At 47.7% G+C, this 17,250-nt stretch overlaps 1 protein-coding gene across 1 annotated transcript in view; it reads left to right on the forward strand.

Annotated features, from left to right (window-relative positions):
• LOC115405158 (low-density lipoprotein receptor-related protein 8-like) overlaps positions 1 to 13,992 on the forward strand; it is an 80,307-nt gene extending 66,315 nt beyond the window's left edge. Inside the window, exons 10-18 of the mRNA XM_030114643.1 lie at positions 2,131 to 2,302; positions 4,262 to 4,489; positions 6,348 to 6,466; positions 6,820 to 6,959; positions 9,563 to 9,704; positions 10,285 to 10,437; positions 11,879 to 12,172; positions 12,549 to 12,617; positions 13,531 to 13,992. Coding sequence (XP_029970503.1) covers positions 2,131 to 2,302; positions 4,262 to 4,489; positions 6,348 to 6,466; positions 6,820 to 6,959; positions 9,563 to 9,704; positions 10,285 to 10,437; positions 11,879 to 12,172; positions 12,549 to 12,617; positions 13,531 to 13,883 — 1,670 coding nt within the window. The 3' untranslated portion in view covers positions 13,884 to 13,992. The remainder of the gene's footprint in view (positions 1 to 2,130; positions 2,303 to 4,261; positions 4,490 to 6,347; positions 6,467 to 6,819; positions 6,960 to 9,562; positions 9,705 to 10,284; positions 10,438 to 11,878; positions 12,173 to 12,548; positions 12,618 to 13,530) is intronic.
• Positions 13,993 to 17,250: the final 3,258 nt, after the last annotated feature.

Raw genomic sequence — 17,250 nt, forward strand, 5'->3', positions numbered from 1 at the left:
CTGAGCTGTAGGTGCAACAAATGAATTGCAAATATTTCATAGTGAGCCATAAAAACAAACCAAACGTTATCTAAATTCCCCAAAAGTAACTTTTATTATTTATTATCTAAAATGTGTTATCTTGCTTTTTTTTATTTACCTCAGTTCACAAAACAGGAGGAAAACTATTAAAAACCAAAATGTCAGCTGAAAGCTACATTTCCCACACTGCTCATCAATATTGAACTCACAAAGTAATCAACTATAACACACCTCCTCCTGTTAATTCTCTCGTTTTACTTTATAAAGACCAAAACAGCCCGGGGTGAGAGTTAACTGCTCGAGGTTGTTTAATTGAGCCTGTTTCCAATAAAACCCCCACCAGGTGAGCCTTGGGTGACTCCACACACACACACACACACACACACACACACACACACACACACACACACACACACACACACACACTCTGGAAGCCTCACGGCTCACCTGGGAGTCTATATATATATATATATATATAGACTCCCATATATATATATATATATATATATATATATATATATATATATATATATATATATATATATATATATATGTGTATATATATGTATATATATGTATATATATATATGTATATGTATTTTCACAAATTACTGAAATTACTGAACCTCATGACACAATTTTCATGAAAAATAAACTTCATGCTTAAAGGAGAAATCAAGGGTTAAACTAAGAAGAATAGAACTTTTGTTTTAACGTCTTATATTTCTTTATGCTTCTGGTAAATTAAATGCTATTGCAGCAATTTGTACTAAGAATTTTGCCCGAAATAATTTCTAAGGGCGACTATGATTTTAAATTCATCCTGAACGGCACAACCGAGCCCCAACATTCAGCATGTGTTTTGAATGATTTGATTTGCTGCCTCCTCACAGTGGTGGATATTACTTCACCCTCGCCTCCGGTCTGGGTTCATTGTGTAAAAAACACACTTTTGTAGATATGAGCGCCTTTGTCTCGGTGTTTTGTCCGTATTGGACCGGCGACTTGTCCGGAGTGTTTCCTGCCGTCACCCATTCTCAGGCGCTGCGCCAAACACAGCTGGATAAAGAGCAGCAGATAATGAAAATGGCTTTTTTTTCTTTAGCAGCAGCACCAGCGGCTGGAACATTTAAGGTGTTTTGAATTTTAAAACCATGTGAATCCTGCATGTTGCAGCTGCTCACATGAACGCCACTCAGGCTTTAATGAAGGCATGTTAACGTTTTTCTCCTGAAAGGGTCAAACTCTGCTGCCATTGCAGCGTCTGCATAAAACTCAGTGGCCCATTGTGACCGCTCTGTATTCGACGGCCGCGGCGAGGGCAAAATACCGGCCTCATTTAAACGTATTCAGGGTTTTTATTTGTCGTGTCTCTCTGTGTTGTACACACTCAGGAGTCGACGGCTTGTTGTCTGAAGCGGTGCAGCCGGGTGCGAAGCGACCTCTGATCTGTTTGAGCAGGAGAGGATAATCAGGGCGAACGGCTTAATGATGCACAGAGACGCTCTGATCAATACATCAGCAGTTCAGCTGCTTTTAATGAAGGATTATGGTTACAGCGGGATATCGAGCAGCGTCGTGCACGCTTTGCTCTGCTATTTTTCTCTTTGTGAAATGATGATGTTTAGAGTATTGACTGTGAATGTGCAGCGGCGTATCAGCGTATCAAGCCCCATTGCTTTCTTGACACTGGCTGAAGCCCCGGCGTTCTGCTGTGGAGGAACGTCTCAATCACTCCCTGACAAGCTGGACTCTCCGTCGGGGTCAGCGTTCTCCCACACAGCCGAACGCATTCCTTGTGTGTGTCTTGCATTTGAATACTGACAAAAGAGCAAGTGCAGCAGGAGATTCAGTCAGTTCAGACCTCTGGTCTCACTGAAAGTCTGCGTTACTTTAAGACGCTGCTTCATATCGGCGCTGCTTTGTAAACCTGAGCTGTGAGAGACAGCGGCTTTAGCCTCGCTCCCTCCACCAGACTGTGAGAGTGCAGTGATGAAGGCGATTTACTCTCCAGTGGATTCCTCCTGCTGATGCTCATTTACTTCTTGTTCATGTTCTGTCTCTTAAACCTTGAGACGCTTCTGAGCTGTGATTTGGTTCTTGACGCAGGAAAGAGCCCGTACCTCCTGTTCACCAACCGCCACGAGATCCGGCGCATCGACCTGATGAAGCGGGACTACAGCCAGGTGGTGTCCACGCAGAAGAACGCCGTGGCTCTGGACCTGGACGTGGCCAACAACCGCGTTTTCTGGTGCGACCGATTCCACCGCAGAATCTACAGGTAAGCAGGAGAGCGTACGGTACGGCTCAGACTGGCCTGGAAACACATAAAACCAGGACGTCTTGTTTCTGGAATCTTCTGCCTCCACACAGACATGATGAAACAGCTGTTCCTCTTTATGCAACATCTTGGGAACGATTCCTGAAATGTTCTTTACATTTGGCACACATGTTCATGTAGATTTTTTTTAGTGTTTTTCTCAAACCTTCCGGCTTCAGGCTGTTTGGTTTTCGTCCACGTTCGCTGCCAGCTTCTCCTTCTCCTCCTCATGTAACCGGGTTTGTGTCAAAAGGCAGGATGTGGCGCTCAGAAATACTCCAGAGTTCTGCCGTCACGGTGAACGTTGTGCAGTTTGAAACCGTTATCCAGTCAGGGCTTCGCTGCCGGGGACGCTCTGAGGCGATGTCCTCAGACGTCCCTCCCATCTGCGGCGTGACGCCGTCACGAGTCTCCAGCCGCCAACAGAAATGCAGAGAATGATTTGACGGTCGGCGAGACGGCAGCGCCGCAGATTCCCGTGGAGATGAAACGCCGGACGTTCTCCACGTTCTCCGCTCGCTTTATTTATTTCCTGAAGCCAGCAGTGACGTGTTGATGGGAAACAGCAGGAAACGGGAAGATTTATCTGTGTGAGGGATCCAGTGAATCGGCCACAATGATTCATGAGCGTTATAGAAATATCCTGATAGCTCCTAACTCTAGATGAACACAGTTTTAGAGTTTCCTCCTGAGACCCAGTGGAGTTAAAGAAATCCTCCGCAGCGCCGCTGCTGCCCTTTAATTTAGATCACAAGTTTTCGAGCCCGAGGCCAGGCGTGGAAATGGAGGGCTCATTTTTCTTTAATGAAGCTTAACTGTGGAAACACAACTCACCTGATCTTACATTAGTCTCCTGGGGAGCTTTTAAACAGACGCACCAATCTGCATCCCGCTCCTCTGTTCCATGTTCCTCGTAACGCGCTTCAAGTGCTTCGGCTGCTTGGAGGAGCTGGAGTGCTTTCTGTTTAATGGACTCTTGGAGTTCTGTGTGTTCGTGTGTGCGTGTGTGTGTGTGTGTGTGTGTGTGAGCGTCAACATTAACTATAAATGTTACGCACCTTTCGTGCACTTGCATTTATTCCCTCATCTCGTCTGTTCTTCACAGGTTTCGGTGTGAACAGCCAAAGTGTGTTTTTAAGACGAGCCTCTTAAATACGACAGATCCGTCTGTTTCCTCTGAACCTCTGAGCCTCGGATTCTAAAACAAACATTACAGTTTGTCACTGGGAGTTTCCAGAGACCCGACCCGACACACGCCGCCTTATTCTGTATCTGATGCGGTGAAAATTTAATCTTTTGATGTTGGAATCAGCCGAGTTGACGCCGGGCCTGCTGTTATTCCAGAAAGGTTCCGCTGCTGCTATTGTTATCCTGGCTAGGCGTCCTCCCCAGAGAGCAGCCGGCTCTAATTGGAGCGCTCTGTTCTCCTCATGAAACGGGAGTAAAGAGGAGAGAGTCTCTGGGGAGGCGGGACTGGGATTCCTGATGGCCGGCCCGGCCTCACACCTCTGAACGAGGCCTTGGCTTCTGATAAGTGGCGGTTCTAAGAGGAACCCTAACCTCCTGGTGAACCCGCTCAGCTCGTGGCCCGAGGCCTCATGGCCCGCCCGGCGCCGCGCTCGCCGTGGAGGATTGGTGCACACATCAGTCGCTTGCTTGTCTTTTGTTTTTCCTGCTTTCGATCACTCACAATCCATCAAGTCACTGAATCCAAACCGAACGTCCAAACTGAGATCTGCTGGGATCCAGTCAGTACCGAGCTTTTTTTAAAAAAAAATTTATCTGAACTCTTAATGTAATCTGTAAAAACCCATATTTTGATTGATAAGGAGGAAGTAGAGCAGGTATCTCAGAGCGAAGCCCTGCAGACGGTTGGATTTGACGCTGTTGGACTCACCTTTGTCCCCGGCGGCTTCGCAGCGCCTTCATCCACGAGGCCAGCGACCCGGCCCAGCAGGTGCTGCTGGTGGACTCGTCCCTGAAGACGCCCGCCGGCCTGGCTCTGGACTGGCTCCAGCACAACCTGTACTGGACCGACTCGGGGGACAAGTCCATCTCCGTGGCCTCGGTGGACGGCACCAAGAGACGCGTCCTCGTCAACACGGAGCTGAGCGAGCCCCGCGCCATCGCGCTGGACCCCCACCACGGGTAAGGAGTGTGTTCCTCTCCACGGGAGGGTTCTTAAAGCACAGATCGACCCCGTCATGCCGCGTTGCTTCACCTCAGATGTTGTCAGGATGTGATTTCTGTCTGGAGCTCATAAACTGAATAAACGTAATCCTCTCCTAAGACCACATCCACTCTGTTCGTGGAGGATTTCAGAGAAACCCTGTGACCCGTTTACCGTCCGGACTCGAGAGTTTTTAGAATTCTGTCACACGTGACCGCTGATAGTCTGAGAGGCTTGGTGAATTTGTGCTTCTGCAGCTTTTTGTTTTGTGGCGATCCAGATAAAAACAATTACAAATAAATAAACATTGACATTAGAGCCTCGATCCTGACTCCGTCCGCAGGACTGCGTCTCGCAGTGAGGCAGGATAGCAGTTATATAAGCAGGAAACTCACTCGATGTTTGTCTGAAGCATTTACATAGAAATGAAAGTAAATCATGGCTCATTTGGTGGTTTTGATTGCTCACTGGTATTCCCCAATAACATCACAGTATGGCGAAGTCAAACCGTCGAGTCTGAATGTAACGTCTGTTGGAGTTTTTTTCTTTTCTTATCTTTTTTTAATGCTCAAACAAATCACGGCGATTGCTGTGCAATTTAATATATTTTCCCATTTGTCATAGGATCCACAAACACTGAGTAGATAAATGACGAGAGCCACACGGCTGAATGTGAAGCACACACACGAATCAGGACGTAACGCTTTGCTTGTTTTGAGCACAAGAGTTTTTAAATTGTAATCACACACGACTCTGCGCTGAAGTTATGAAATAAATCAGACAACTCGTCAGAGAGGTTCATAACTGAATCGAACATGTTAATAAATAAGTTTAAAACAGTATTCCTCAGTTTATCAGAGCAGATAATGTCGCTGCCGCAGTCGGAATGATGATGTTTAAAGTCCAAGAGCAGGGAAAGTCTCACAAATAATGGTAAGTTTATAAGATAAATTCTCGCTCGGGTTTAGTTTTGTGGTGCTGAATGGACAGCTCCGGGGTGCTGGACAGCGATAAAGTAGACGCAGCGTTTCCTTTCTGTTATTTTCTGGAGCAATCCACATTTCTCTCTTTTTTTCTCTTCCCCCTCCGACCTTCAGACACTCATCAGTGTTTTGTGTTTCAGGAGTCAGAGCTGTGTCCCAGTGTCTCTTGTGTAACCTGGTGGAAATAGAGTTTTTGACTTGCATTAAAAACGCAGTTCTTCATGTTGTGTTGGCGTTTTGCCAGAGCGGCTTTTAGCGGCTCGGCTTTATTCGTCTTCACGCCGCCGAGAGTCAGAGGCCGCACGCATTATGTTCCCGGGTTGTCGGTGCTACTCTCGTTAACGCCGCGTCGTCAGAACGCCTCCAGGAAATGTCTGCAAATCCTGTGTGTGTGTGTGTGTGTGTGTGTGTGTGTGTGTGTGTGTGTGTGTGTGTGTGTGTGTGTGTGTGTGTGTGTGTGTGTGTGTGTGTGTGCGTGTGTGCGTGTGTGCGTGTGCGCGTGTGTGTGTGTGTGCGTGTGTGCCAGAAAGATGAGGATAAATAATGTTGGTTCAAGAGCATAGTGACGACAGTCAGTGGCATTCTGTCAAGAGCTGCTGTTTTGGGTGTAGTAATTTTATCAATTTGAGGAGAACCATCAGTAAAATGTGTTGTTATGTCAGTGAAATATCCAGATAATGTTTGATATTACAGAACCGCTGAAGTACAAGCAGCCAAAGTGGAGATGAACACAGGTGGAAGATGGATTACTGCACAGCGGTGTCAATAGAGCCGCAGCTAAAACTAAAAATCACTGCGCTGACTTCACTGTTTGAGGTTCTACAATGTACGAGTGTCTTTCTTCCTCTTCCAGCTTCATGTACTGGTCCGACTGGGGAACGCGAGCCAAGATAGAGAAGGCCGGGATGAACGGCGTGGACCGGCAGGTGCTGGTGGCCGACAGCATCGAGTGGCCCAACGGCATCACCCTGGGTGAGAGCAGCACGCCTGCTCCTGCTTCTTCTTCTTCTCGTCCATTTAGTGCAGAAACGCTCTCTGTAGCAGTTCTGATTCACCGAATCAGCAGGCTGTAGGTAAAGGTCGGAAATAATTGCAGTAGCGTGGACTAATGGTAGACGTAATGGAAACAGAAAGTGGGTTAATGAAGCTGTTACGGTTCCTTCATGTCTGAAATGTTTTAGATGCTCACGGGAAAACTGAAACGTGAAAATCTGACCTTTCAGACTGAGGTCAACATCACCGTCAGGGAGCATGAGTGCTCACCACACAGATAATCAATGTCTGCCCTGTGTGTGTGTGTGTGCGTGCGTGTGTTTTCTCCCCAGACGTGGCCAACAGACGGCTGTACTGGGTGGACTCCAAGCTCCACCTGGTAGCGAGCGTGGACCTGAACGGCGCCCACCGCCGGACGCACATATCCTCCGCAGAGAGACTGGGACACCCCTACGCCCTGGCTGTCTTCGAGGTCTGTCCGTCCGTCTCTCTGTCTCCCTGGTGAAGCCCTCAGTGAGGACGCTGGACAGCCGTCCTTCCTCCCACGTCTCTTCAGACCTCCGTCTCTCTTGTTAGACGAGTCTGATTGTAACGACTGTCGAGTTCAGGCTGTTGCTCTCAGTCTCTGGTCGTCTGGTTTGTTTTCCTGGTGGGACAGTGGGACGGACGTCCTCAGCATACTGAACATAAACAGCCAGGAGGAGTATAGAGCAGTCTGAAGCTACACACACACACACAGCTCCCATTTGTGTGTGTGTGTGTGTGTGTGTGTCGGGTCTGCAGCCAGCCGTTTATAAGCACAGATCTTTGAAATACTTCTTCTGAGCTGAGCAATCACTAAACTTAGGCCGCGGCTTTTTGAGTTTGAGCTCCAGCAGTTATTTTAATTGGATTCAGAAAGAGCCCAGAGTCCTGCACCCTCCGCTGATCATGTTTGATCTGAGGAGGAAAGTTATAGACAGTATTTCGCTGGCACTGTTACAGAAACAAAAACCACCAAACGGGCACAGAAGTGAGTAAAAACAATATTGAAAATGGCAGACTATGGCTAAATTAGAAACAACTGACCTAGTTTCTGCCTCATCTATAGATTTTGTAAAATAGAACAACACATTTCTCAGTTCTGATCTTGCGACGGTGAATCCCTGACAGTGGCTCCTGTACTCTGAACCCTGGCGGTGTTGCTACTGAGACAAAGGATGATAAATTCCCAGAAGAGAGAAACCCAATCGATCCCAGACTGCTCTGCTCTCTGAGCCTCGGGGCGACAGGGTGACCCTGTGGCGGTGCGAGTCGGCGTCCAGCGGCTCGGCGGTTCACTGTAGAGCACGTTAAAGATCCTCCTCCTGACTCTCTGACCGATTCATTTATACACTCTGGTCTGATTGAGCCCGTCGTCTTGTTGGAGCCTTCGTTTCTAAGGCAACAGAAGAACACGGTTCCTGCCTGAACCTGGGTATTTTCAGCTCGTTTCAGGGAGAAAAACAAAAATTCATTTAATAAACAACACGGGGCTTTAAATGAGCTGCTGTACGCCAACCAAACAGAGGATAGTTTAGTCATTCCAGCTCTGCTGCAAACTAAGTGGAAGTGCTGGAGAAATGCAGTCATCGATGAACTCCTCTTCCACTCTCATTTACAGTTAAATTCTGATGCATTCACCTCTAAATAGATGCATTTAAGGCCTGATCAGTGATACTCTCACCTGCAACAGACTGTCAAGACCAGGGTGTTCAACCTGCGGCTCTGGAGCCACATGTGGCTCCACCAAGCTGTCACAGCATGAAACATGAATGAACATTAAATTTATTTTTACTGTAGCTACACACCACAGTACTGCTCAGAATGATTCCTCACTCTCGGTTCAAAAGGGATTCAAATAAAGGGAAAATTCAATTAGGAAAAATAGCTAAAACCACAAGAAGTGGGGAAAAAAGTAATGGAACAGCTTAAAAAATGTGAAATGTCTCAAATTTCTAAAAGAAGAACATGAACATTTTTGGAAAAAATCCAGTAAAACTGCTTAAAAGGAGGTAAAATGATTAAAACAGCTAAAATTTCAAAATTGCCAACAAAAAATACTTGAAAAGAGGAACACAATTGTCCAAATCAAGTACAAAAATAGATTAAATTTAATAAAATGTTCATTACACGGAACCCTAACTTCATGAATGCATCATAAGATCTAGTTTTTGTTTGTGAATCAAAACTATATATGAAACTTCCTGAGCTGCATTCGCCTCATTTTAAAGGTTAAATATGTTTTGCGGCTCCAGAGCAACTTGACTTGACTGAAAGTCACTGTAATGCTTCTTTTGGATGGTTCTAAAGGTCACAGAACCCTGGTCCAGACTGGATGAACTCATGGGTTTCAGTTCTGATTTCACTCTCTCATTTCTGTCACGTTTCGTTCCATTCATTAAATCACTCTCATCCCTCAAGTATTTAAAACATGTAAAGTGTCGTCAGCTTCCCTCTTTGACCATCTGTGCCACTTTCTGTCTTTGAATAATTTCAATCCCAATTAATGTTTCAGCACAGTCTCCTTTAAAGATCCAACAAAAACAAGAAAATCCAGAGAGATACGTGCATGTCTGTTGTAATTGGTGTGTATGAGGAAGTTTCAGTCACAATTCTGAGTGTTTTCAGTTGCCTGAAGGTGAGAGTCAGACTGCTCTGAAATCACATACAGTTCTGAGTTTTTAGCGTTTGGATTTCTTCACTTCGCTCCACACTGTCGCGTTATTTCAAATCTCTGTGAGATTTGAAAGGTGACTTTAAACACTCCGACGTATTTCCAGATGGGAAATAGTGACACCTGTCTATTTGTAGAAGTCTTTATTCTGAGTTTATTCTGAGCTGCAGGAATTAAACAACACCTCAGGAGCTGAGCTGATCATATTTACTTCACAGTAGTAACTAATTAGTTACTTGGACGACATCCGTGGGCTGAAATGACCGAAGTTAACTGTTCTGTCGGGTTATTTAAAGAGCTGCAGGAATTGACGATCTGTGCTTTTGCTTTGGGGTCCAACCCGTCAGACATTAAACTGAGGCGTGTCCTCTGTGTCTCAGGATCGCATCTACTGGACGGACAGAGACAGAGCGGCCGTCTTCATGGCCAACAGGCTCACTGGACAAGACGTCCACGCTCTGGCTGAAAACCTCAACGACCCGCACGACATCGTCATCTTCCACCAGCTGCGGCAGCCTCGGGGTGCGTCTCCCGTCCCGCCGTCCCGCCGCTGTGCGTGTCTCACGTCCCATTCCTCACCTGGCTGCAGCTGCTGTCGCTCCAGGACGAGCGTCCTTACAGGCGGCCCAGGAACATGAATAAATGATGAGACTTGTTACTGTGTTTAGGTGTTCCAGTGTTCTCCAGCAGAAGTATCCAGATTACACCCGAACTGAACGGAGCTCTGACAGTCGTCTTATGTCCTTTCTTCAAAGACAGTCTCCATGTCTGTCTTTGTCTTTCTTCATGTTGTCCCTGCAGTTTCAGAACTCTGCGTATTTTAGTCCTCGCTCGTCTTTCATCCTGTCTGCTGGACGCTGGTGTTTTGTTTTGCTTCATATTTACAGCATGTTGTCGGCTTTTAGTCTGTTTTCTGAGAAGTTGTTTCCAGGAAGTAATGAGCTTTGTTTAAAGATAATGCAGCAGTAGTCACAGCAGGGGGGAGAACAGTTTTATTCTGTATCTCAGAGCTGCATTAATGATCTTCTTCATTTCAGTAACCAGAAGTGTGTGAATCTGTTTCTGTGTGTGTGTGTGTGTGTGTGTCCCCGGCCGCCTGCAGGCCCTGACAGCTGTAACCTGGGCAGCGTGGCGAACGGAGGCTGTGAGTACCTGTGTCTCAAAGCGCCGCAGATCACAGAGCACTCGCCCAAATACACCTGCGCCTGCCCCGACGGACAGGACCTGGGCCCCGACATGAGGGCCTGCGAGCCAGGTGAGGCGCCGGAGCCGGGAACCAATCAGAGGGTTCCGCTATCAGCTGCACGACCTGCTTTTATGGAACAATCTGATTATGCTTCAAAACAAGGAGACCCTCTGCTTCCAGGCCAGTTTGAAGTGAGAGTTAATAAAATGTTTCTCAGTTAAGAAAACAAGGGAGGAATATGAAGTTTAAAAAAGTATTAATTGGAAAAACTGTGATACACTGCAGGAGAGATTATTCCTGAAATTAAATTGGTAATGGAATTAACCAGGCAAATATGTGCTAATCCTCTATATCAGAGGTTTGTGACGTTTTTCTCCTCGAGCACAAATGCAGAGAAACGAGCAAACGGCCGGCCCGCAGCGTTACATTATGCTTGATAATATGGCAGACAAATTAAAAAATCTCGTTACGAAGCTGACGACGGACTCACTAAAACTAACGTGTTTACATGCCAATATACCGAAAAACATTTCAGTTAATCATCAAATACTTACATTATGTCCAGCAGCATACTGATAAAACCTAATAAGAAATGTTGACTGTTCGCTGTATTGACTGCTTTACTGGATCAGGTCTTTCTCCAAAAAGCTGCAGAGAAAAAAGGAGACGGGCTTGATAAGAGAAGGACTGTTTCCTGGAGGTATTGAGTATACGTATAATGCAGCTTTTGTATAAAGAATTAGTTCAAGGTCTGTGTTCATTTCAAGAAATTCAGGGTTTTTTGTTTTAGTATAAGCATCACTGCAGAGCGGGTTTTGTTGAATCTTTGAATTTTATTTTCATTAGAAAACAAACATTTTTCAGACGAACAAATGAAAAAGCCAAGTTGAGGGCATCTACTCCATTTTTCACACGATCCATTAGAGCAGCTGAGGATAAATTCTGTGGATTAAAAACAGTCTTTATTGCAGCTTCTCATCATTTTGTCTGCTAAGCCTTGAGAAAGAAGGAAATATCTGTTTGCCCGTCTCAGTTAGGTTCATGTCATTTTAATGTCATCTTGGTGTTTTCAAAACTAAAACTTGAGCCTGAAGGAGCCTGAAGGATTTTCTCAGACATGAATTTAACCTGTTTACCGTCTTTTATGTGAAAATGTGTTGAGGTTTGTTTTTTTTTGGCTTCTTAAGCACACACGACCAATCTGTTTGCTCGTGCTGGATCGGCGCCAGCAGACGTTGGAAGCATAGCGGTTGTGTTAAAGGCCACGTCAGTCACCGCCGCTCGCCCACGCCGCTCTAATGAAGCAAGCCGCGCTGTTTTTTCCTTCTTCTTCTTCTTCTCACAGTATTAATAAATGATAATTGTGTATTTTCCTGTGCAGGCCTGAGCGTTCTGGTTTGTTCGTTTAACCATGAATATTTAAACCTGTAGATAATCTGGAACCTCGTCCTCGGCTGATTGAACAGACCATAATAACTTCCTGTCCTTTCTCTTCTCGTTTCCGTTGCAGCGGCTCCCAGAAGCGACGCGGCGGCGCCGTCGTCCTCGCCCGCCGCCGGATACCCCCCCGTCACGCGCCCGGCTGCCGCAGAGCTCTTCCCCGCCCCCTCGGGGGGCGTGTCGCAGGCGGACGCCGCCCCCCACGTCACCACCGCCCCCTCCGGCTCTCCCGAGTCTCCCACGGCCCTCAGCACGCTCAAGCCCCTGTCGTCGCAGGAGTCCAAGGCGCTGGGCTCCCACTCCACCGCCACGGCGACGCTGGCCCCCACCACGGCCGCCGGCGACAGCAGCGTCTCGCAGCACTGTACGCAGAATCAGGGTTTGAATCCCCCGCTGCTGAATGTTCCTCATCTAGACTCCAGGATCTCACCACACACACACGACACACATGAGCCGCGAGGCGCAGAGCGTTGACAGGTGGAGCGTGAAGGTCAGAGCCCGTGTCAAGGTCACACGCCAGGAAACACGCTCCCCTCCCCCGTTCATCTCCATCCCCTCACCTTCTCTCTCTTTATAAAACGCTCACGGCGGCGCGTGCTCGATCGCCCGTTCCCCGCCTCGCCGCTCTTCCTGCCCTCTCTTCCAGCCCCGCTTGTCTCTCTCTCTCTCTCTCTCTCTCTCTCTCTCTCCATTCCTCACTCGTTCATCACCCCGCCTCACCCTGTTCCCTCTCTCCACAGCTGGGGGCGAGCACTTCCTCCTGGGGGAGAACCTGACCGTGGCCGTCCTGGGAGTGGTCATCCCCATCGGTAAGACGCCGGCCGCCTCCTCTGTGTGTCTGTCCGTGATAGAAGCGAGAGGAGCCGGCCCGCAGGTCGTCCTCGCTCAAGTCATTGTCCGTCCGTCTGACATCGCCGCCACGCCGCATTTCTCACGCCACTCCTCTGTTGTTGTGTCGGGTTCTGCAGCAGCAAACAACTCTTTCCTTTCGCTTCACTCCCGCTCAGTTAGAACACCGTTGTCCAGGCAGAAGCTCGCTGTTTTCGAGGGTAGTGAGAGAGAACGACAAGTTGACATCAGACGGCGAGATAATGGAAGAACGTCCAGCTCCACCGTTCAGGACGTCTTCAGATAAAGAAGAGGCAGAGAGCAGGCTGCATGCACTGGAATGTTATCAGCTGATAGCGTTTCAGGAGCATTTCTGTCGCCGTGGCAACTGCAGCTCGCATTAGTGTAAAAACACCAGTTTCATCCTTCTGCGGCACGAATGACTGTTCCTGATTATTTGGTTTTGAGGGAGGAAAAAATAAGACATCCTTCAGCAAAACACGAATAAAATCTCCTGAAAGCCGCTGGCTTAAAGGAGCCTGAGCAGAATGAGTCAGCCGATTGTTTCTGATGGGCCGTTCTAATAGAACATCCAGCACCGAGCAGAAAAACCAGGCCAGTAAGGCACGGAAAGCTTTACTGGCGTAATTTAATAAAGTGAGGTTGAAATAAAATGCTGATTTGACAGAAATGACAGATTTGCTGATGAGACAGTGTGATAAAGTCAGAGTTCAGAAGAATTTCAGTCTGATCATGATTCAGTCAGGCTCCACCCATCCCCGCCCCCGCCCCGCCCCCTCCCCTCCTCTCCGTGTGTCGTTCCACGCCGTGGACTCGCTGCCTCATTAACGCCCCCTTCCCGTGTCCCTGCCGCTGTGTGTTAAACGCATGCAGTTCCTGTCGTTGCCACAGTGGTGTTCGGCCTGGTCTGCGCCGGCGTCTACCTGGCGTGGCGCAACTGGAGGCGCAGCTCCACCAAGAGCATGAACTTCGACAACCCCGTCTACCGCAAGACCACCGGCGAGGGCGAGGAGGACGAGATCCACATCGGGCGGACGGACGCCATGGGGCACCACGCGCACCACCACCACCCGTACCCCCAGGGCGTGGGCGTGGGCGTGGTGGGCGGCGGCGGCGGCGGCGGCGGCACCTGCCCGCAGTTCATCGCGCTGCCTCTGGGCGGCAGCATGCCGGATCCCGGGACTCACTGGTACACGGAGCAGCCCATGCTGTCCAGCGCCAAGTGACCCCCGCCGGCGACCCCCCGGGGGGGGAGGGGCCGTGCGCACGCGGTGAGGCCGAGACGCAGCGGGGACGGACATCTGAAGGGACAAACGACACGTCTTCACGTCTCTCATGCAGCCATTCGCAGCTCATCTCAGAGACAGAAGAGTTCCTGCGGCGGACGGCGATCAGAAGAGTCTTGTTCATGTTCCTGGGATCTGGAGTTTTTTTCGGTATTTTCCATTGATAGTGAAATCGGTGTGTTTTTATATTTGGCGACGGGCTGGTCACACTTCCTGTTTCATCCTTGGAGCTCCGGGTCTTCAGCTCCGCGATGAACTCCATGGAGGACGGCGCTCTGAGGCCGGGACGTTCCCGGCTTTGCAGGACAATCTGTACAGATTCATGTTGGAGTCAGTCACTGATGTTTTAATGGAGTCGTGTATTTATCGTTTTTCATCCTGTTTTTCTTTGTGGAGATTCTGTCCGTTCTGTGACTGATGATGAAGGTCAGAGTTCGCCGCCGTCTCTCTGGTTCAGGGTGGCTTGTCTTGAGCGGGTAGTTGATACGAGCCGATGTTTTCATTTGACCTTCAACACCTCAGAGCTTCAGGAAAGTGCAGCAGATTTTCAGACAGGAAAAGGAAAAAAAAAGGAGACTTCCACTGTTTTTCTGTTTGCTGTGAGCCGGAAGACGAGAGGTCGGAGAGAAGAGGGCTTCACGTGTCAGTTCTGTCTTTTTCATCGTGTCTGGATGTTCGGCGGTTTGAGAAAAGCAATAGACTGCAGCTTTTAACCAGCTGCACGCTCAAGTGGTCGATGGAAGAAGAAGAAAACTAAATCCTCAAGTGTTATTTGATCACCTGCTTCTGACTGCGAAGGACGCGCACACAAACATCTCCAGGCGGGAGCGAGTACACACACCTCTGCCCTTCAAAACACACACACAGCATGCATAATTACCCACCAGCCAACAACGCACCCAGTCACTGTTACACACACACACACACACACACACACACGCATTCCCGACATCTGAGCAGACAGTTTTGGGTTGTGCGCGGTGGGAGGAGCCCGGCTGGCGGCCGCAGGAGGAGGAAGACGCTCCGTGTGACGTGACTCGGTCCAGCTGACTGGCTGCGTCAGATAATATGTTTCATGCTGGTTTAGCCCTGTGATCGACACTGTTATTAATTCATGAACCTGTGAGTGAGTGTGAGTGTGTGTCTGTGTGTGTGTGTGTCTAAATATGCATGTGTGCCGACGTTCATCCCACAGCCATATCTGAAATGTTTTGTATGCTCTTTGTTGCACAACCCTCTTAGAATGCCTTCTGTATTGTGTTCTGCATGGGAGAAAACTGCGTGCGTGTGTGTGTGTGTGTGTGTGTGTGTGTGTGTGTGCGTGCGTGTGTGTGTGTGTGTGTAAAAGCTTGGAGGGTGCTTTTTGACTCATTGGTTTGTAAATATGTTTTCATAAAGGTTTTTGATAATGTACGATATAATTCTGTAAAAGCTGATGTGTACATAAGATTTTAGATAAAGTGTGGAGGACAGCTATATTAATTTATTTGTATAAAGGAGAGCACTGCGTTCCCTGAATTACCCACCAAAGTCGTTTGTGTCGTTTCTGGTTGTGCATCATTTATCGTTCTTCTGTGTTTGTTTCTCGGTTAATTCACACGAAACACAGCCGCTCTTCCCAGACACACCCTCGTCTTTTTAACGTTTCCCAACCTTGATGTTACCGAGATAATTGATTTGACTTTTTGTTTGTTTTTGTGCCTTTTTATTTCCTTTTTATTTATCTATTTATTTTTTACTCTGGTGGTTTCTACCAATCGGACAGGGATCTGCTGTACATGCAATGCTGAACTGTGTTTCCACCAAACTGATTTCACTTTTTTGATTTTCTGTAATGAATTACTTTGGAATATCTCTATATATTGATATATAAAATCCGACAGAAAAATTTCCATGAGTGTCTGCTGTTTTGTTTTGTGTTTTAACTTCACATTCAAAGGGTGTGTGCAGCCAGAGACCCACTTTACTGAGACGGTTGAACCAAAATATTACTTAAATCGACCGATTTAATAACATATAGCACAATTCCACAGCTGCTCGGCTCTGTTGGAACAGCTTTCATTTGCACTGAAGCAGTTTCTCATTTCTCTACCTGAAGTTTTGGATGTTTTGTTATGTAAAGTGTTTAAGTACTGTATACATTAAATGCTGACAGTCTGTTCATGTTTTTACCCACTTGAAGGTTTGATTTATTTTTTTTCTTGCCACACTAATGCATTAGCTTCCATTTCCAGCGCGTTTACTGACGTCCTCCCTGCTGCTCTGAATCTACACGTCAGCCGTGTTTCCCCTTCCAAAGTCTTTTCTTCCTTTTGTCATCTTTTCACAAAGCCAGAATCATCCGGCCTGATTAATGTTCGTGTTCATAAGCTGGCGTCGGGACGATAACCGATTCCTTTTATACCTTCCATCTGTCGAGCAGTCTGTATTCAGTGTTTCTTCGCTGGAAGTTTCCCCCGCTTGTCACCAGTTTGTAGTTCAGTCTTTGAAGTCAAAAGCGAAGCAACGCTCAGCGAACAGCTCTGTCTTTAAACAGATAATTAGAATCGGTTCACTTGAGCGACTCTTCCTGATGTCAAGGTGTTCGGATTTAGGTTTTCAAAACTGACTCAAGATCAAATGAGTGTCGAACAGGAATTCGGTTGCTGCTAATGACAAAAACAAGAAGAAAGGGTGATCCTCGACCCCCTCAGACTCACTCTTACATTTTTAATGGCTCTTCTTCTGTGGTTCAGATTTGTTGTTTGATTGAATCTCCGTGCAGACAGACGTTATCAGGAAGACAGAGAACCAAACCGAACAGACCTTCGTGTGATTCAGGCCTGAAGCAGCACGTTCCCTCCCCCTCATCCTGAAGCTCCGGAACGTCCTGAACGTCCTCGTCTCATCGTCCTCATTCACCGTCCGTCGATATCCTGGAGGCTCCTTCACGATCAGCCTCTGCGATCTGGATCTAGCGTCTGCCGGTCAGACGCCGCGTTTCAAGGTTGCTTCACTCAAACAGAAGCTCATCCTCGATGCTCTGCTGTTCCACTTCAGCCAGAACAAGCGCTGCCAGTAGCTGAGAAGCCTGGGAGTGCGTGCGAGTGTGTTCCGCAGCCGTCCACAGGCAGAGTGATTCATCAGCAGGCAGATAAATCCAGGCCATTAGCATTATTAAACCGCCTTCAGACCGCCGTCTCGCTGCTCCACACCCTAGAAGAATGTGGGTTAGTGGGTTTTATTAGTTTACTGATGCCCGCAGCAGACGTACCATCACAGACGCTCTGAGATGAACACTTGAATTCATGGTGGGCTGTGCAGGTGG

This window comes from Salarias fasciatus, chromosome 18 (genome assembly GCF_902148845.1).
Source record: "Salarias fasciatus chromosome 18, fSalaFa1.1, whole genome shotgun sequence".
Taxonomy (NCBI): Eukaryota; Metazoa; Chordata; class Actinopteri; order Blenniiformes; family Blenniidae; genus Salarias; species Salarias fasciatus.